The sequence below is a fragment of the Oncorhynchus gorbuscha genome, linkage group LG03 (assembly GCF_021184085.1).
Source record: "Oncorhynchus gorbuscha isolate QuinsamMale2020 ecotype Even-year linkage group LG03, OgorEven_v1.0, whole genome shotgun sequence".
NCBI lineage: Eukaryota > Metazoa > Chordata > Actinopteri > Salmoniformes > Salmonidae > Oncorhynchus > Oncorhynchus gorbuscha.
Window position 1 is genome coordinate 46,811,224 of NC_060175.1, and position 20,598 is coordinate 46,831,821.

The following is a 20,598-nucleotide window of genomic DNA, read 5'->3' on the forward strand; positions in this document are numbered from 1 at the left end:
GAAGGAAGACCCGTTCCAGCTGCACAATCACTCACGTCAGGCCTAATAATACACCCTGATAATGGTCATAGAGCAAGAGAGGAATAGAAAGAGGGTGGGGGTCCACTGACTCACTCCCAGGGTCAATAAGAGAGAATAGCCCCTGAGGATCTCAGGGTATAAATATAATGGACTGGACAGAGGATCAGTCCATACACACCAACGCGCGCACACAGCTCCACTGACCAGAACTCTGGGATTAAGACACAACCCACACACCATGTCTCAGGTAAGCCAACTTCCCTGTATCCTACTGTACTGACCTACTGTATCAACTATTTGTCACCGTTTTTGATGATAGCCACATTTCCATATTATTTCCTATGTTAAGGATCCCACAATGTTTACTTTTAGAATAGAAAGATTGAGACAAATCAGAGGGAGTGTTGTAGGATCAGGGAAAGGTGTGAGATTTTGTCCTGTCTTTAACCTCCATTCTCTCTCCTGCCCTCCATAGCCCGTTGAGGTGAAGAAGAAGAAGCGTCCTGTGATGAAGGAGGAGGACTTGAAAGGAGCCCGCAGCAAACTGGGGCTAAAGGGCGAGCCCAAGAGTAAGACCTATGAGGTCATGGTAGAGTGTGGTGAGTAGGAGCTTTACCACTCCACAGTGTGTCATCGGAACAGCGTTTTACACACTGGCATTATTGTAAGTTTCCATTCTGGCTCTACAGACTCAGTACCTATAGTACGGTCGCTTGCGTAACATTTATTTCTATCTGTGTGTCAAATATAAGTAATGAATCACTTTCACTAGTTGTAGACACTAGTGTAGGGAACATATCAGGGGGAGTAAAGTTACACAGTCAAGTGAGACGTGAGCTCGGTTATACTTTTTAGAATGTTATCTCTGAACTCTGGCATGTATTTGGCCCGAGCCCAGCTCGGATTGAAGTAGGGACAAAGTTTCCACTCCCTCTATAGAGACTGAATCTTGTATAGTCAGTCCGTAATACCAAGGGTATACATAGTTGGTGGCAAGATAACTAGAAAGGAGGATAAAATACAACAACTACAGCACTTCTTCTAAAGATTATAGACACATTTCAGTATATAGATTTGTCAGTGTGTGTGTGTATGTTGCGTCATGTTTCTGGGGTAGTGTGGCGTGCCAAGCACTATCTTCGCTCACAGCCTTGTCTCTGTCCATCCACAGAGCGTATGGGAAAGGTGGCTCCCTCAGTGTTCAGTGGGGTGAAGTCTGGAGGAGAGACTGTACTGGAGAAGCCTAAAGCCCCAGGAGCCAGCATCTTTGGCAAGTAGAGCCGTCCAGTGTGGAGTGTTGGCGCTCATCACTGCGCTAGAGTCTAGAGGAGAGACGGGACAGACGCATCAATGGACAAACGGCAATGAAGAAGCCAAACCTTGCTTGTTATTGAATGGTTTGATACCCGTGTTTCCATTTTCAGCACGGAAATAGGCCCATCTCATTTTGAGCAGGTTGTTCATAGTAGGGTTTGTTCATTACTGTATGATGACTGTTTATGATTGATTGAGAATGAAGGGAAATTCCAGCATCATGGATGTGATATTGGCACACACAATGAAAAACCAAATGTTTCACAGAGTTGACTTATCAGGTAGAAATGAAAGTGCTATCATGATTGCCTTACGCAGCAATGCTGACTGATCCTGTTATGATGATGTTATGACGTGTCTGTAACGTTCTAAGCGTAACGAATGTGACCAAGTACCTACAGAGAGGAAGGAAACCAATTATACATCACATAAGCCCTTGATGAAGTTGGCTTTGCACAGAAAGTTTGTGTAAAATCATACTCAAAACATGTCCACAGTAACAACCTTTCCTCAAAAATATTAGTTGTGACACTTCCTGTCCAAATCCGCATTCTATCTTCACTAGACTGTAGAATTCTATACTAGTAATCAAAGGACAAAAATGTGTTTCATTAACCTTCCGGCTTGGTCAGAAACAGAGGGACAGATGTTAGTACCAAAACAAGTTCTGTGAGCCATTACCAAAAGCTATGAAATATATGGTTGACTGAAAATACTTATTTTGAGACTTTGTAGCCTACTTTGTAGTAACATTAAATTTGGCAAATATAAAGGCCAAATGTAGTCTTTACTTCAAAATACACACATTCAAATAGAAGTTTATTGGTCATATATTTTGCAGATGTTATTGGGGGTGTAACGAAAATATGGTAAATATTTTCTCTAAATATGAAAGCTTAATTAGGAAATAAGCTAGTTTTTCATGTTCGTGTTGACCTTACTATGAAGTTGCTCAAATTGTAAATGCTGAAATATTTGTCTTATGTTTTTATAAACAAATTAATGACTTCCCTACTTATTGATTCTGTATCCCATTGTTTGGAGTGTTAAAAAAGATTGCAGTGTCACCATTACTACAAGATCTACAAGCTCTAAACTAGATCTAAACACGTGGACAAAGTCATGTAAAAGTAGGGGTGTCAAACATACGGGCCGGATCTGGCTTGAATCTAGACATAGGAGATAGAGCTGACCAAAGTTCGCTCACTGAGTTCAACTCGGGATAACCGATCCGGTGACATGAAAGGGGCTCACCTTTTAGCCAGGCAAATTTCTACAGGTTGATGTTTATTGTAATGAATCTTACACTGGAGGCAGAACAAAATTATTTCTGCTAGATGGGCCAGCTGCAAAGTCAAAATTGTCTATCATAAAAATGTATGGTTAGGCATGAAGGTTAGCTGTGTGTGTGTGTGTGTGTGTGTGTGTGTGTGTGTGTGTGTGTGTGTGTGTGTGTGTGTGTGTGTGTATGAGGTTTAAAATCAGGATTTATGACTGACTGTGCCATCTAGTGACCACTCTGCAGAGCTGCCTCCAGCACAAGTTTCATGACATGCCAACCTGCTAAATGTATATGGGAACAAATCCTTCAGAGCTAACCTTCCCCAGAGCAGTCTATCTCAGGGCTAACTTCATTTATCATGACATGTTTGAGCTGTAAGTTAAGGACCAATGAAATTAGGTTCCCTCCAGCAATTGCCGCAAAGAGTGCGCCATCATCCCTTCATTCTCCTGAAACATATTTTGGGGCATTTTAAGTATTTTATTAATCAAATGTGGGTTTTAAAAAATTATAGTATTGAAATGCAATATGACAGGATGCATTTGAAACTTTTGTATGACTTAATACAATTGTATCGATAGCCATATTACAATTGTGTTGTGATAATTGCGTTGTTTGCTCTATAACCTGTTAATTCGTATGCTTTGCGACCGTGATAAAAAGGCCTAAAGGCAGAGACAAGAAAAAGGTGGCAGAATAAAACCACACCTTTGTTTTATCACAAAACCGGAGAGCAACCTCTGTCCTGTGAAGTCCACAAAGCATATTGCATGTACAGTAACAGACATGACCTACAGAGTGGTCAGTCAAGTTAATGTTGGCCTTTAAACAACTATTTGACACTAAACTATTGATTTAGAACCACCAAGAGTTGCCGCAAGTCAAAGAAAATATACCTTGACTTTGTTGTCCTTAAGCCATTTTGCCACAACTTTGGAAGTATGCTTGGGGTCATTGTCCATTTGGAAGACACATTTGCGACCAAGCTTTAACTTCCTGACTGATGTCCTGAGATGTTGCTTCAATATATCCACATAATTTTCCTGCCTCATGATGCCATCTATTTTATGAAGTGCACCAGTCCATCCTGCAGCAATGCACCCTCATAACATGATGCTGCCACCCCTGTGCTTCACGTTTGGGATGGTGTTCTTCAGCCCACAAACATCCCCCTTTTTCCTCCAAACATAATGATGGTCATTATGGCCATATTTTTGCTTCATCAGACCAGAGGACATTTCTCCAAAAACTACAATCTTTGTCCCCATATGCAGTTGCAAACCGTAGTGTGTCTTTTTTATGGTGGTTTTGGAGCAGTGGCTTCTTCCTTGCTGAGCGGACTTTCAGGTTATGTCGATATATACTTTTGTACCTGTTTCCTCCAACATCTTCACAAGATTGATTTGCACTTTTCGCACCAAAGTACATTCATCTCTAGGAGACAGAACGCATCTCCTTCCTGAGCGGTATGACAGCTGTGTGGTCCCATGTTGTTTATACCTGCGTACTATTGTTTGTACAGATGAACGTGGTACCTTCTGGCATTTGGAAATTGCTCCCAATGAGGAACCAGACTTGTGGAGGTCTAAAAATTGTTTTCTGAGGTCTTGGCTGATTTCTTGATTTTCCCATGATGTCAAGCAAAGAGGCACTGAGTTTGAAGGTGGGCCTTGAAATACATCCACAGGTACACCTCCAATTGACGTCAATTAGCCTATCAGAAGCTTCTAAAGCCATGATATTATTTGGGATTTTCCAAGCTGTTTAAAGGCACAGTCAATTTAGTGTACGTAAGCTTCTGACCCACTGGAGTTGTGATACAGTGAATTAATCTTTGTGAAACAATTGTTGGAAAAAATTACTTGTGTCATGCACAAAGTAGATGTCCTAACCGACTTGCCAAAACTATAGTTTGTTAACAAGAAATTTGTGGAGTGGTTGAAAAATGAGTTTTAATGACTCCAACCTAAGTGTATGTAAACTTCCAACTTCAACTGTATATACAATTAACAATGGTGTGTGTAAGTGAGTGGTTGCGTGTATAGATGCCCAAGACAACAAACCAAAATCAAACTGTCTACAGGGAGAGAGTCTCCTCAATGAATAGGAAAAATGTATATTTATCCCAAAACACAAGGCCCAGGTGTGTCCCATTTTGCTGATGACCCTCCTGGCTCTGCCCACCGACATCCTTAAGGAAAACTAGAGCAAAGAGAAAGAATTCGGCAGACAGAGTGGGAGGGTCGTCACACTCGTTTGGACCAGACATCATCAGATAGATGGCCTACACGTAGAGAGACAGAGGGGTGCTGTTTAGATCACTCTGATGCTTTCGAAGTGAAGGAAATTGATGAAACACTGAGAGACAAAATATACATTATTTTATGTTTTTTTGCGGAACACTGGTTTCTCTTGGCACCCATGAATACACGCCACTGAGTAGTGGGGGGAGAAAAGGGACTTGTGCATTGATAAGCACACCAAATTAACAATTTGTGAAGAAAGACAGCACTTCTAATAGGCCATTTCACATCAAAGCTTGATGAATTTGCATGTTATTCTTTCATTTTGATTTCAGCATCAATAAAAAACGGGGGAACTGACTCGGCCAGGAATGTATGTTTCAGCATTGTCTCAATGAAGAGTTTGGCATTCGATTAGCCATGTGCGACATGCACACACAGTTACAAGTGTGGCGGGTGCACGATCAATATCTACCTTCGTAACATGGATGAAGCCTGATCTGGATTGTGTAACTAACTGAAACTAGCTCAATTCCGAAAAGCTTGAGTACATCTAGCAAGATTATTGGTATACCCCTCTGGTCTGAATGAGGCTTCCGTATTGGGCACACAGAGCCCTCCTTGATATGGTGGTCCAAATATATGTATCTCCAGCTCTACCCTCCATGAGCCAGCAAAATGACTAATTTTCTTAGCATTTTGCAATCAACCCTCAGTGAGGGAACATATACCTGCTGTACATGTATGTACAGACTTCTCTGGTAATGAGTGAGAACAGGAACACATATACAATACTGTACTAGTGGGAGCAATGTGTGAGCCAAAGAGAAGGACAGGAATGGGTGGTGAATACAGGACTTCGGTGTGTATTGATTTTAGTTTTGCTGAATTGCAATGTATTCTGGGAATAGCCCATTGGCATGCAAAGGAATATGCACAGAGTGGAGAGGCAAAAACTACTCTGGTCAAAGGCCACTCAACTGACCAGTTAGGATAGAGCCTTCTCAGAAACTTGGTTTGGCAACAGAACTAACAAAAATTGGACAAGCAGTGGGTGTAGTAGCCTGGTATTATATTGACCGATAGAATTAAGTCCATACTTGTTGAATAACAGCTCTTACAAAAACTAACTTATTTACTTTTTGTGCTTACCAGATTCCACGCAGTCGGAATAAAAAGAAACCTCAAATGTTCAGTTGCTTTTTTTTTTTACTACAGTAGGTAGAGAGATTAGGCTATGTGGACAGACAAACAAATATATGTAAACACGCTGACACAAATCCCTAGAGGCATACAAGAACACAGACCTACACACCTCGGGCCTCCTGCCACACTGAGGTCAGGTCTTCTGGTCATTGCGCCAGTATAAAAGCAGACAAACACACACGCTCTGACACTTTTGCTTTGAGCTGGGCGGTAGGAAAGGGTTGAGTTTTCTAAGCAGTGAAGTCGGTGGTCAGCTGCAGTTTGGTCATGTCTGGAGTGTGGACTGTGCTGCTGCTATTGGGATGTGTCTTTCTCCCGGCTCTGTCGCATGGAGCTCTGGTTATCTCACGGGATGATTCCACACCACAGGTGACTTTCCATTGTTACTATAAAGATGCAGGTTCTCAATTTGATCCCCCTGTTGCAGGAGGACTTACTGCACTGCAAGACATGTTAAACTTGTATTGTTTGTGAGGTTTTAAAAGGTTTCGGAAGTTTACCATTTCCACTTTGAAATGTCAGACTTGATTTTCCCTTAAGAAATATTGATCAACTCCTACAAAAAATATCAGTGAATTACAATCCACATAATAACTCACATTTCCTGTTGCTGCGGGATTATTTTCCTGCTGAAGCTATATGGCTCAAATTAAGATCCTACATCTGTAGTATTTACTCTACTGTACCATCTCTCCCCTCCTGCTATACTCTACTGTTACTACATCTCTCCCCTCCTGCTATACTCTACTGTTACTACATCTCTCCCCTCCTGCTATACTCTACTGTTACTACATCTCTCCCCTCCTGCTATACTCTACTGTTACTACATCTCTCCTCTCCCCTCCTGCTATACTCTACTGTTACTACATCTCTCCCCTCCTGCTATACTCTACTGTTACTACATCTCTCCCCTCCTGCTATACTCTACTGTTACTACATCTCTCCCCTCCTGCTATACTCTACTGTTACATATCTCCCCCCCTGCTATACTCTACTGTTACTACATCTCTCCCCTCCTGCTATACTCTACTGTTACTACATCTCTCCCCTCCTGCTATACTCTACTGTTACTACATCTCTCCCCTCCTGCTATACTCTACTATTACTACATCTCTCCCCTCCTGCTATACTCTACTGTTACTACATCTCTCCCCTCCTGCTATAGTCTACTGTTACTACATCTCTCCCCTCCTGCTATACTCTACTGTTACTACATCTCTCCCCTCCTGCTATACTCTACTGTTACTACATCTCTCCCCTCCTGCTATACTCTATTGTTACTACATCTCTCCCCTCCTGCTATACTCTACTGTTACTACATCTCTCCCCTCCTGCTATGCTCTACTGTTACATATCTCCCCTCCTGCTATACTCTACTGTTACATCTCTCCCCTCCTGCTATAATCTACGGTTACTACATCTCTCCCCTCCTGCTATACTCTACTGTTACTACATCTCTCCCCTCCTGCTATACTCTACTGTTACATATCTCCCCTCCTGCTATACTCTACTGTTACTACATCTCTCCCCTCCTGCTATACTCTACTGTTACATATCTCCCCTCCTGCTATACTCTACTGTTACTACATCTCTCCCCTCCTGCTATACTCTACTGTTACTACATCTCTCCCCTCCTGCTATAATCTACTGTTACTACATCTCACCCCTCCTGCTGTACTCTACTGTTACTACATATCTCCCCTCCTGCTATACTCTACTGTTACTACATCTCTCCCTCCTGCTATACTCTACTGTTACTACATCTCTCCCCTCCTGCTATACTCTACTGTTACTACATCTCTCCCTCCTGCTATACTCTACTGTTACTACATCTCTCCCCTCCTGCTATACTCTACTGTTACTACATCTCTCCCCTCCTGCTATACTCTACTGTTACTACATCTCTCCCCTCCTGCTATACTCTACTGTTACTACATCTCTCCCCTCCTGCTATACTCTACTGTTACTACATCTCTCCCCTCCTGCTATAATCTACTGTTACTACATATCTCCCCTCCTGCTATAATCTACTGTTACTACATCTCCCCCCTCCTGCTATACTCTACTGTTACTCTGTTTACTTGATGTGTATCTGTTCCGTTTCTACTTTTCTGTCAACACATCTCTACTTTGATTCATATCTGGTCTGCTTTCCTGTATGTGGGTGTGGATGTCTGTGCATGCGTCTGTGTACATTCATGCCAATATGTATATGCTTTACAATGAATTAGACTATGAGGTGTTTAATTAGTTTGACATTCTGACCCTAAATTCAAACTTCTCCCTTGTGCTTTGTATCCCAGGGCTCTGATGGTGCTACACGGCTACTTAAGGTATCACGGTAGCTCAGCATCGACATAAACCGTACTGACACAAATCCAAAACAGGAATCTGTTGCAGAATCCGTCAGACTTCTACTCTTGACCACCCAGTGGTGCATCTGATGATATCTTATGAATATATTAATATATATATTATGAGTAAATATTTGAGGAAATCCTTCGCTCTTTGCCACGGTTAAACTACTCTCTATTTCTGTAAATACAACAGTATCATTGGCACCTAGAAGTTTCAGCCACTTGAAAAGTAAAACATGTCTAAGTCGTACAGTGTGCTCTGTAAGAAACATATTTTTTATAATACTGTGTCTAAATGTTATTATTTCTTTTTTTTACAGAAAAGAAGTACAGATAATGCGGAGGTAAGGAAAACACTATATTTACATTCTATTTGTGATGATCATGCATCGCCACCACTATATTCAACACTAGAAATACATGCCTTTGCTCACCCAGATTGACTCATCTCGTCTTTCTACTGGAAACACTGAGTTAATGTTTTTCACAAGAGTACAGCGGTAATCATTTGTTTTGGCAGTAATCTTGTAGTCAATGCAGCTTACTTCACACTATTCAGCTGTAACAGGAAAATACATTTTGAGAAAGTTTGTGAATGTTTTATAGGCAGATTAGACAGTCAAGCAAACATTTCAAAAGCCTTCTGTTTCTGTTTTTTCTTCTTTCTTTCACTCTCTCCCTGTCTCTCATCCTCTCTCTCTCTTCCTCTCTCTCTCTTACTCTCTCAGGTGGAGGTGTACAGTGTAAAGGTGGACTGTAAGGTCGCTTCTCGTTTTGCTCACACGGTCATAACCTCCAGTGCTCTGAACAAGGCCAACTCCTCTCAGGAAGTGTTCTTCGAGGTGGATCTGCCCAAAACCGCCTTCATCACCAACTTCAGCATGTCAGTCAGCACCCATGGCATGTGTAGATGCCACGTTATGTCTAGAAATGATAACACACCAATCCATAGGACTGTTACTCTGCGCTATGTGTGATGTGTGTGTTTGTATGTGTGTGTATGTGCGTGTGAGTGCAGATATACGTATGCAGATATATGTGCTTCTGTGTGTCTGTTTGAATGACTGTGTTTGTGTATCTCAGGGAGATAGAGGGTCAGACGTACACGGGCGAGGTGAAGGAGAAGGAGAAAGCCAAGAAGCAGTATCAGAAAGCTGTTTCCACAGGGCAGACTGCAGGACTGGTCAAGTGAGTGGACCAGGGCAATGAGGAGGGTACAAATGTGTTTCCATTACACCAAGCACTCCTATTCTCGTTCATCACAGCCTGTGTTTTGTTTCAAATGTGATTGCCCTCCTACTGGGCCTGTGTTTGTGTGTTTTGTTTCAAATGTGATTGCCCTCCTACTGGGCCCGTGTTTGTGTACTCTAGGGCATCAGGGAGGAAGATGGAGAAGTTCACTGTGTCTGTGAACATCGCGGCCCATAGTAACGTCACCTTCATTTTGACCCACGAGGAGTTGCTTCAGCGTAAACTGGGCCAATACGAGATCATGACCCGGGTCAAACCCAAGCAGCTGGTTCAGCACTTTGAGGTCTGTAGATGTTTACACCCTATACCCCAAAACACCTTGTCATCATCTTGACTCCTCAGTCCGGTGTCTCATCAGTCCTGTTCATGTCTCTGTGACAGATTGTGGCAGATATCTATGAACCCCAGGGCATTGCCTTCCTGGAGGCCTATGGAACCTTCATCTCCAACGAGCTTCTCCCCCTGGTGGAGAAAACAGTCAGCGACAAAAAGGTATATGATGCGGTTCTGTTCGATGAAACAACTGCATGTGGAACATATCCTCCGAAAGAGATGAATGCTATTTGTCTGTGTTGTTTTGTGTTTAACTGTATTGCCCTCACTCACTCAGGCACACATCTCATTCTGCCCAACACTGGACCAGCAGAGGAAGTGCCTGGGTTGTGAAGGCACCCTGATTGACGGGGATTTCTTCATCAAATATGACGTGAACCGAGCTGAGACCATCGGTGACATCCAAGTCAGCTGTGTTGAATATAATATAGAATCAGTATCGGGGTCAATTCCATCAATTCTGGGTGTTCATGTCATAATGATATTCATTGTATGTATTTTTCAGATAGTGAATGGGTACTTTGTGCACTTCTTTGCGCCTTCGGACTTACCCCGAGTTCCAAAAAATGTGGTGTTTGTGATCGATAGGAGTGGGTCAATGCACGGTATCAAAATGAAGCAGGTAAGAGAGAAACCGCGTGTCTGAGAGAATGAAAGAAAGAAAGATCAGAGAAGATGAAAGAGAGAAGGATGCAGGAAACATATCACTTGGTTGCAGTGCTGTACTTGTCGTTCATGTTCAGATTGACCTGAGAGCCTTTGATCCCTCGTAGACAAAGGAAGCTATGCTGGCCATCCTGAATGACCTGGCTGAGGACGACTACTTCGGCATTGTCCTATTTGACTCTAGCATCTCAACATGGAAGGAATCTCTTACCAAGGCCACCAAGGAAAATGTGTCTGAAGCCCAACAATTTATCCAGGGAATAACTGATTTGGGAAGTGAGTCATTATGTGTTTAATGGGAACAGGGTGACATACAGAGATAGATCATTAATGATGTTTCTGTCATTAGGACATTAGTAGTAAAACTATGGCAGTACAACACTTGGGCAAGCAGTATGATAAAACTGAGTGAGGTGCATTTATGTTACAAAATTATGTCTATCAAATATTTATTTTTGATTACACCTGGATTGATTTTTGGTGTTCTCCTTTTAGCCACTAATATAAATGATGCTGTGATGAAAGCTGTGGACATGATAATGAAAGGCACACGAGACAAGAAGGTCCCGGAGAGGAGTGTGTCTATGGTTATCTTAATGACAGATGGAATGCCCAACTCCGGTGCGTACAGGTTGCCTTCCCTTCTGATCTTACTTATTTGGTTGGGATTGCCATTTTAACGTTGAAGTAGCCATCTGATTTATTGCTCTATATTAGATCCAGCCAGTAAGGTCATGGTACATGCCATGTGTGTTTGTGTACAGGAGAGTCTTCTGTACCACAGATTCAGGAGAATGTCCTTCTTGCTATGGGTGGGAACATGACTCTGTTCTGTCTGGGCTTTGGGGATGATGTGGACTACTCCTTTCTGGATGTGATGTCTAGACAGAACAAGGGACTGGCCCGAAGGATCTATGAGGGCTCTGATGCCACAGTCCAGCTTCAGGTGTGGACCAGGGCTCTCTCCCAAATCTCACAATAGTCACTTTTCTGTGTCTTTCTGGTTTGACCATATCACTTATGAGGAGCGTCACAGGACAGACGAAACTATGTAGGTCGAGGTCTTCTATCGATCCTACGTTTTGGCATTATTAATCATGTACTGTCAAAAATTGCAATAGACAAATGACTTGGTGACGTGTGCATTTGTGTCCCAGGGTTTCTATGAGGAAGTAGCCAGCCCCCTCCTCTCCGAGGTGGACCTGCGTTACCCTGACAACCTGGTGAACTCTCTGACTACCAGTCACTACAAGCAGCTGTTCAACGGCTCAGAGATCGTGGTAGCTGGCCGGCTCACTGACTATAGCCTGGATAACTTCCTGGTGGAGGTGTTTGCACATGGGGTGAGGAACAGACAGGCACAACACAACACACCACCCGGATACTAAGCTTAGAAAGATGATATTTTCTTTGCACCTGAAGGGCATTGCGACTCAAGTATTGGACAATGCTCAACCCAACTAATGCTTCTCTCTCACTCCTTCTCTGTGTCTAATACCTCTTTCTCTTCTCTCTCTCTCTCACTCCCTCACTCTTTTTTTAGTTTGAGGAGGACTTTATTGTCAAAGGCCAGGCCAGTGCCCAGGAGTGGGACATACTGTACCCTGAGCAGGAGTACATATTTGGGGACTACACTGAGCGTCTTTGGGCTTACCTCACCATCCAAGAACTGTTAAGCAAGAGGTCAGTGTGATCAGCTAACTGCTATTACTGATGTCTGGTGAATGAACTGAATTGTGTCTTAGCATTATTCAAATGCCTAAAACTCACTGGTGGATGAGAGCTTAGCTTTGGGATCTAATGAATGGAGCTGGGTATATTAAAGGAACTCAGTTCGTAAATATTCCATTCTTTTCTGCCCTGCGGTGTAAGTTAAACCAAACCTAGCCCAAGTTAAACCGAACCTAACCTCTAATCCTAACCTAATGCAATAACACCATTCGTCCTATGTTTCTATTGTCAGAGAGACTGGTACTGCGGAGGAGAAGGGAAATGCCACTGCCCAGGCTCTGGAGATGTCTCTGCAGTACAGCTTCGTCACCCCACTTACCTCCATGGTGGTCACCAAACCTGAGACTGACGAGGAGCCAGAGGGTCCCCTCATCGCCGACAAGCTGACCGAGGGTATGTGACCCAGTGGGTTGGGAGAGGGGCAGGGGCAGGGGGAGACAACCAGTACATCTGGCGTCTCTTATCTGACATGTTTATCTCAGTGGTTATGGAAATCCTTGCATCGATTGTCAAATGTGTGTGTCTGACTGTTTTTCTCCTGCTACTGTTTGACAGATGAAAGGCAGAAAGCCCAGAGATTTGGTAAGCACCTGACATGAATGGACATGACTGGATCCTTCAACGAAATGGCTCTCTATGTCATTATAGTGGGTCACCTGGATTTATGACATGGAAAGCTGACACCATCAAATGCATTTTACCACTTTGAATGTGGAAAACTGTATTTGCCATCTGACATCTTGCCGTGATTTTCAGGTCATTTTGTACCCCAGCAGATGAGCAACGCCTGGACGCACAGCAGGATCTCACCTACAAACTTTGGTGAGTCCCCCTTCTTTCAGAGTGACACTCTTGTCAGACATGGGTTACTTCAGGATTTTCTATGTAGTGAAACTGTCCCAAAAATGACTACAGAAATGTTATATTTATATTTAGTATTTTCAATGCCCACCATGCTGTCACGCACAGACAATAATATAGTGATCCAAAGTTTGGATGGGCTTAGCCTCAACCAAATCAAATGTAAAAACTGGATCCATCTGTTGATGGCTCTGCAGTGGATGGAGACCCTCATTTCATGATTGAGTTGCCAGAGCAGAAGGATGCACTGTGCTTCAACATAGACGACAGGCCTGGTACCATCTTCAACCTAGTGAGAGACCAACTGGCAGGTGAATATGGAGAAAGTAGACATTATTTGACCAACCTTTGACAGTAGTGCGTCTTTTGAAGGCATGAAATCAAAACATGACACTTGTTTTATCAAATAAATAACACATATGAAATCTATATCAACAGCTTGCCTCAATCCCATGCTGCCTTGCAGGTATTTTGGTCAACGGCCAGACCATTGGGGATAAGAAAGTGGCCCCTGATGGCAAAGTGAACACCTACTTTGGTCGCTTTGGCATCGTTCACCAGGGGCTGGGGGTGAGACTGGAGGTGACCACTCATGACATCACTGTGTCCCAGGATGGCAAGCAGGCCAAGCTCTTCTGGTCAGACACCGCCTCTCTCAAGGGAGCCAAGTAAGCACCCTTACCCATTCTGATTTTGCCGTTCTGGCTTCCATATAACTCCTATAAGTTATTAGTGACCACAGTTTCTATCTGTAATGCAACCCCTCTACCACATAAGGTTGAAGGGGCATCTAACGTTTAATCTGTGATCGTGGTTAAACCACCTCTCTCTGCCTCTCTCCCTCCTACAGTATGGACCTGCAGGTGACCAAAGACCGCAGCTTGACTGTCACCCTCAGGGACTCGGTCCGGTTTGTGGTCATCCTACACAAGGTGTGGAAGCAGCACCCCTACCACCAGGACTATCTGGGATTCTATACCCTGGACAGCCACCTCTTATCCCCCAGCGTCCACGGCCTTCTAGGTAGGACAGCCATCTCTTCTCCCCCAGAGTCCCTGGCCTTCTAGGTAGGACAGCCACCTCCTCTTAGGACCGCCACCTCCTCTTCCCCAGAGTCCCTGGCCTTCTAGGTAGGACAACCACCTCCTCTTAGGACCGCCACCTCCTCTCCCCCAGAGTCCCTGGCCTTCTAGGTAGGACAACCACCTCCTCTTAGGACCGCCACCTCCTCTCCCCCAGAGTCCCTGGCCTTCTAGGTAGGACAGCCACCTCCTCTCCCCCAGAGTCCCTGGCCTTCTAGGTAGGACAACCACCTCCTCTTAGGACCGCCACCTCCTCTCCCCCAGAGTCCCTGGCCTTCTAGGTAGGACAGCCACCTCCTCTTAGGACCGCCACCTCCTCTTCCCCAGAGTCCCTGGCCTTCTAGGTAGGACAACCACCTCCTCTTAGGACCGCCACCTCCTCTCCCTCAGAGTCCCTGGCCTTCTAGGTAGGACAGCCACCTCCTCTCCCCCAGAGTCCCTGGCCTTCTAGGTAGGACAGCCACCTCTTAGGACCGCCACCTCCTCTCCCCCAGAGTCCCTGGCCTTCTAGGTAGGACAGCCACCTCTCCCCCAGAGTCCCTGGCCTTCTAGGTAGGACAGCCACCTCCTCTTAGGACCGCCACCTCCTCTCCCCCAGAGTCCCTGGCCTTCTAGGTAGGACAGCCACCTCCTCTCCCCCAGAGTCCCTGGCCTTCTAGGTAGGACAGCCACCTCCTCTTAGGACCGCCACCTCCTCTCCCCCAGAGTCCCTGGCCTTCTAGGTAGGACAGCCACCTCCTCTTAGGACCGCCACCTCCTCTCCCCCAGAGTCCCTGGCCTTCTAGGTAGGACAGCCACCTCCTCTTAGGACCGCCACCTCCTCTCCCCCAGAGTCCCTGGCCTTCTAGGTAGGACAGCCACCTCCTCTTAGGACCGCCACCTCCTCTCCCCCAGCGTCTACGGCCTCTGCATTATATTGGACAATTGTCTGTTTGGTTGATCAATTAAAATGTACTGTATTGTCCCCATGCAGGTCAGTTTTACCATGGCGTGCAGTTTGAGGTGAAAGACATGCGTCCAGGAGAGGTGCCAGAGAAACCAGATGCCACCATGCTAGTGAAGGGACAGGAGCTTACAGTGACTAGGTAGATGTCTACACACACACACACACACATGCAGTACATACACACACTTTTCTCATCATTGTCTCTCCTCCTTGCTGTGTTTCCACAGGGGCTGGCAGAGGGACTTCCGCTGGGATGTGAAGAATGGAGAGAACATCCCCTGCTGGTTCATCCATAGCAACGGCAACGGCCTCATCGATGGAAACCACACAGACTACATCATGTCTGGACTCTTCAAGACTGTCTGAGTCTGGTACACTAGCAGTCAACCTCCTCAAACTGTACAGTACATTAGTCACACATTTCACATGGATTCAACACCCCCTATGTGCTAAAGATATACCATCATGACATGAGAATAATTGTGGATAACGTTAGGTAAAATCTGACTGGAGTACATTTAATTAAAAGATAAGTGGCAAGAAAGGGGACATTTAGAGATATTGATATAGATAGTGATGAGCAAAACCTGTTGAAATAAATGGACCCACTTCCACCTAACTTGCGTGTATTTTTTCCCATGTTGAATGGCCATGGAGAGAGAAAGATATACAGAGTGATTAAAAATCAACGCCCCTGTGTGCTTGACGTAGGGGCGTTGGTCAGACCTGACCTCAGCCTTGGTATGTGTGTGTTTCTTGCTCTGCCCAGTTTAACTAGGCATAGGCGCTCATGCCAGTTACTTCATCCGGATATGAGGTCACTTCCCAACAGCATCACATAAGGCGTCTCTGTTAAAAGGCTTGAAGAGTGACTGAGCTAATAAACCAGACAGAGTGTTTCTGTTTTAATACAGTAGGTCCTCTACAGTCATTTAGAAACCACACCTTTGATTCAGTGGGATACAAGGATAGTGACAGGCCCCGTGGAGTGTGTGTGTGTGTGTGTGTGTGTGTGTGTGTGTGTGTGTGTGTGTGTGTGTGTGTGTGTGTGTGTGTGTGTGTGTGTGTGTGTGTGTGTGTGTGTGTGTGTGTGTGTGTGTGTGTGTGTGTGTGTGTGTGTGTGTGTGTGTGTGTGTGTGTGCACTTGTTTTCCTTTCCTAATGTCCTGAAATGGTAGGAAAACAATAACTTTTTGGAAAAGTCAGAAAGAAAGAAAATTGTTCAGGTCCTGAATTTGTTCAAATGACATTTTAAGCCTAATGTTTTGGGGTTAGGGTTTTGGGGGTTAGGTTAAGAGTTAGGGCTAGGTTTAGGGTTAGGGAAAATAGGATTTTTAATGATGAAACACACTTTTTGGAGTGTAAAATGTTGTGTGTGTGTGTGTGTGCGTGCGTGCAGTTAATCTGTGCACTAACTTTACTGTAACAGTGTGCTTTGTCTCCCGGCTTTGATTACATGGCTGGGGTGTGTTTCCTAATGGGTCCTGGGCAGGAGCGCTGACCAAAGTCATGTCGGAAGTTCAGGAGTTGAGAGGGATTTTCTTAAGGGGGTCTTAGGGGGTATGCATGCACATGGAGGAGGGACATTAATTAACACCAGATGTGGGAGGTGTTGGGGATTGTTTGGAAGGCCTCCAGCCCACTGTACTCCGAGGGCCAAATCCAAACTTGATATACACTGAGTGTACAAACATTAAGAACACATGCTCTTTCCATGACATAGGCTGACCAGGTGAAGGCTATGATCCCTTATTGCATTTTAAGCCTGAAGACAATTGAGCCATGGATTGTGTATGCGTGCCATTCAGGGGGTGAATGGGAAAGACAAAAGATTGAAATGCCTTTGAACAGAGTATGGTAGTAGGTTCCAGGTGCACCGGTTTGTGTCAAGAACTGCAACGCTGCTGGGTTTTTCACGCTCAACAGTTTCCTATGTGTATCAAGAATGGTCCACCACCAAAAGGAAATCCAACCAACTTGACACAACTGTTGCACACATTGGAGTCAACATGGGCCAGCATCCCTATGGAATGCTTTCGACACTTTGTAGAGTTCATGCCCCGACGAATTGAGGCTGTTCTGAGTGCAAAAGGGTGGGGTTGCAACTCGATATTAGGAAGGTGTTCCTAATGTTTGGTATACTCAGTGTATGTGCTCAACTTCAACTTTCACGCATGTCTTGGTGTGATTTGTCTGAATGTCTCTCTCTTTCTCTGTCCCTTGTCCTAGATGTCTGTCAAAGACCAGTGGAGCAACTCCATTCTTGAGTCTTGATAATTAAGTACTGAAATACATTATAAAGGCTTGAAGCTATGATAGCTCAGCCCATAACCAGAGTGTAGGTGTCCTTTTTAACCACAGGAGAGCAGCAGAGACCTGTGACAATACTGTAGTGTAGTTTCTAATCAAGGGCTGTCAGGTCATCAGTCATTATCCATAGAGAATGATAGAGGCCTCTAGTGGCCAAAAGGATATAGCATTGATGGCGCCATTGAGGGCTTCCACCATTTTAATGTAATCAACTGGGTTGGACTTCCAACTTTATTGGCTGATCTCTCCTGGTGACCCAGTTGGAGTCATGTCCACCTGGGTCATCTGCAAAGATCAGCCAATCATGAAGAATAAAATGGAGCCTCAATTGCCCTGTCTGTGCTGTTACAGACGCTATAATGGCTGATACAAAGAAGAGTCCACTATCTACCTCTGTCATAATCCCATTACTGTAATGCCTCTCACTGCCAATGATTGGCAACTTGGATTTTGGACTACTAAAATCAACCACTGGACACAACAAACCCACTTTAAAAACACATTTCACTTTCCAAGACTTCAAATAATACTCTTGATTTTTAAACATCAGTGCTGAATCAGACTCTATGACAAATCAACGTTGGAGGGCGTTACTGTCTGGACCAGAGGAGTTGGGAAACACTGGTTTATATCTCAAGCAAATAAAAATATATATATTTCGGTGCTCCTAGATTTTATGTTGTGCTACCAACAAAACATATTAACTTAGAGCCCTGACTGTCTCATTCAAGCAGTCTGATTGGGACAAAAAATATTAACTTAGAGCCCTGACTGTCTCATTCAAGCAGTCTGATTGGGACAAAAAATATTAACTTAGAGCCCTGACTGTCTCATTCAAGCAGTCTGATTGGGACAAAAAATATTAACTTAGAGCCCTGACTGTCTCATTCAAGCAGTCTGATTGGGACAAAAAATATTAACTTAGAGCCCTGACTGTCTCATTCAAGCAGTCTGATTGGGACAAAAATATTAACTTAGAGCCCTGACTGTCTCATTCAAGCAGTCTGATTGGGACAAAACATATTAACTTAGAGCCCTGACTGTCTCATTCAAGCAGTCTGATTGGGACAAAAATATTAACTTAGAGCCCTGACTGTCTCATTCAAGCAGTCTGATTGGGACCAAAAATATTAACTTAGAGCCCTGACTGTCTCATTGAAGCAGTCTGATTGGGACAAAAAATATTAACTTAGAGCCCTGACTGTCTCATTGAAGCAGTCTGATTGGGACAAAAAATATTAACTTAGAGCCCTGACTGTCTCATTGAAGCAGTCTGATTGGGACAAAAAATATTAACTTAGAGCCCTGACTGTCTCATTGAAGCAGTCTGATTGGGACAAAAAATATTAACTTAGAGCCCTGACTGTCTCATTGAAGCAGTCTGATTGGGACAAAAAATATTAACTTAGAGCCCTGACTGTCTCATTGAAGCAGTCTGATTGGGACAAAAAATATTAACTTAGAGCCCTGACTGTCTCATTGAAGCAGTCTGATTGGGACAAAAATATTAACTTAGAGCCCTGACTGTCTCATTGAAGCAGTCTGATTGGGACAAAAAATATTAACTTAGAGCCCTGACTGTCTCATTGAAGCAGTCTGATTGGGACAAAAAATATTAACTTAGAGCCCTGACTGTCTCATTGAAGCAGTCTGATTGGGACAAAAAAATATTAACTTAGAGCCCTGACTGTCTCATTGAAGCAGTCTGATTGGGACAAAAAATATTAACTTAGAGCCCTGACTGTCTCATTGAAGCAGTCTGATTGGGACAAAAAATATTAACTTAGAGCCCTGACTGTCTGCCTCACCCCCTTCCTCACCTTCAGGACTCATCTCCCACCCGCCTCCCGGCTCTGCCTCACCCCCTTCCTCACCTCTCAGGACTCATCTCCCACCCACCTCCCGGCTCTCCCTCACCCCCTTCCTCACCTCTCAGGACTCATCTCCCACCCACCTCCCGGCTCTGCCTCACCCCCTTCCTCACCTCTCAGGACTCATCTCCCACCTCCCTCCCCCATGGCGACCTTTGTCCTCGTTAGAATTTTTCACATTGCTGTTGCCGCTGGTGCGTGATGCCGGGACTGAGCACTCTTTGTGCATACGCATGTGGGAACTGCGGTATGCAGGCCCTTGGTATGTAGTGTGCCATGACACGTGTATGGCTGCTGTCGCCTTCCCGCCTGTCTGTCTGACGGTGGCAGTGTTTGGACACACCTGACCGGTGCTGACAACACCCCCACAAGGGCCTGGTGCCCAATGCTTATCACCCTACAGGAGACAAAAACTCCAGCCTCCTCAGTGGGTCTCCACACAGACCCCAGCACAATGGGGCTGAAGCATTGTGACATTGCAGTGTAGTTTGGTGTTGTCAAGTGTTAGATGATCCAGAGTAGATCAGTGTTGTTTGGTGTCAGGGGAGACATTTAATGATTTAACCAGAAAAGCATATCGAAGAGCTGCGCAGTGCATTGTGGTGCTCTTTAGACTAGTGTGGTATTGTAATGTACTGTATGTGATGCTGTGTAGACTAGCGTGGTATTGTACTGTATGTGGTGCACTTTAGACTAGTGTGGTATTGCAATGTACTGTATGTGGTGCTCTTTAGACTAGTGTGGTATTGTAATGTACTGTATGTGATGCTGTGAGGACTAGTGTGGTATTGTAATGTACTGTATGTGATGCTGTGTAGACTAGTGTGGTATTGTACTGTATGTGGTGCTCTTTAGACTAGTGTGGTACTGTAATGTACTGTATGTGGTGCTGTGTAGACTAGTGTGGTATTGTAATGTACTGTATGTGATGCTGTGTGGACTAGTGTGGTATTGTACTGTACGTGATGCTGTGTAGACTAGTGTGGTATTGTAATGTACTGTATGTGATGCTGTGTGGACTAGTGTGGTATTGTACTGTATGTGATGCTGTGTAGACTAGTGTGGTATTGTAATGTACTATATGTGATGCTGTGTAGACTAGTGTGGTATTGCAATGTACTGTGT

General features: G+C 44.4%; 2 protein-coding genes across 2 annotated transcripts; both read left to right on the forward strand.

The window, feature by feature from the left end:
* The first annotated feature begins 120 nt into the window (after positions 1-120).
* On the forward strand, positions 121-2,349 carry mustn1b (musculoskeletal, embryonic nuclear protein 1b). The gene is made up of 3 exons (XM_046342670.1): positions 121-268; positions 497-620; positions 1,193-2,349. Exons 1-3 carry the CDS (start codon positions 260-262, stop codon positions 1,297-1,299), a joined length of 240 nt encoding a protein of 79 aa, XP_046198626.1. The 5' UTR covers positions 121-259; the 3' UTR covers positions 1,300-2,349.
* A 3,854-nt stretch (positions 2,350-6,203) lies between these two features.
* Positions 6,204-16,023, forward strand: LOC124031439 (inter-alpha-trypsin inhibitor heavy chain H3-like). Its single transcript, XM_046342671.1, has 22 exons — positions 6,204-6,435; positions 8,370-8,399; positions 8,744-8,767; positions 9,152-9,306; positions 9,507-9,611; positions 9,795-9,957; positions 10,056-10,166; positions 10,285-10,413; positions 10,513-10,629; positions 10,781-10,949; positions 11,169-11,294; positions 11,438-11,619; positions 11,831-12,016; positions 12,217-12,356; positions 12,637-12,797; positions 12,960-12,986; positions 13,161-13,226; positions 13,463-13,576; positions 13,732-13,933; positions 14,116-14,288; positions 15,321-15,432; positions 15,521-16,023. The coding sequence occupies exons 1-22, from the start codon at positions 6,334-6,336 to the stop codon at positions 15,657-15,659; spliced, it is 2,733 nt and encodes a 910-aa protein (XP_046198627.1). The 5' UTR covers positions 6,204-6,333; the 3' UTR covers positions 15,660-16,023.
* The last annotated feature ends 4,575 nt before the right edge of the window (positions 16,024-20,598 follow it).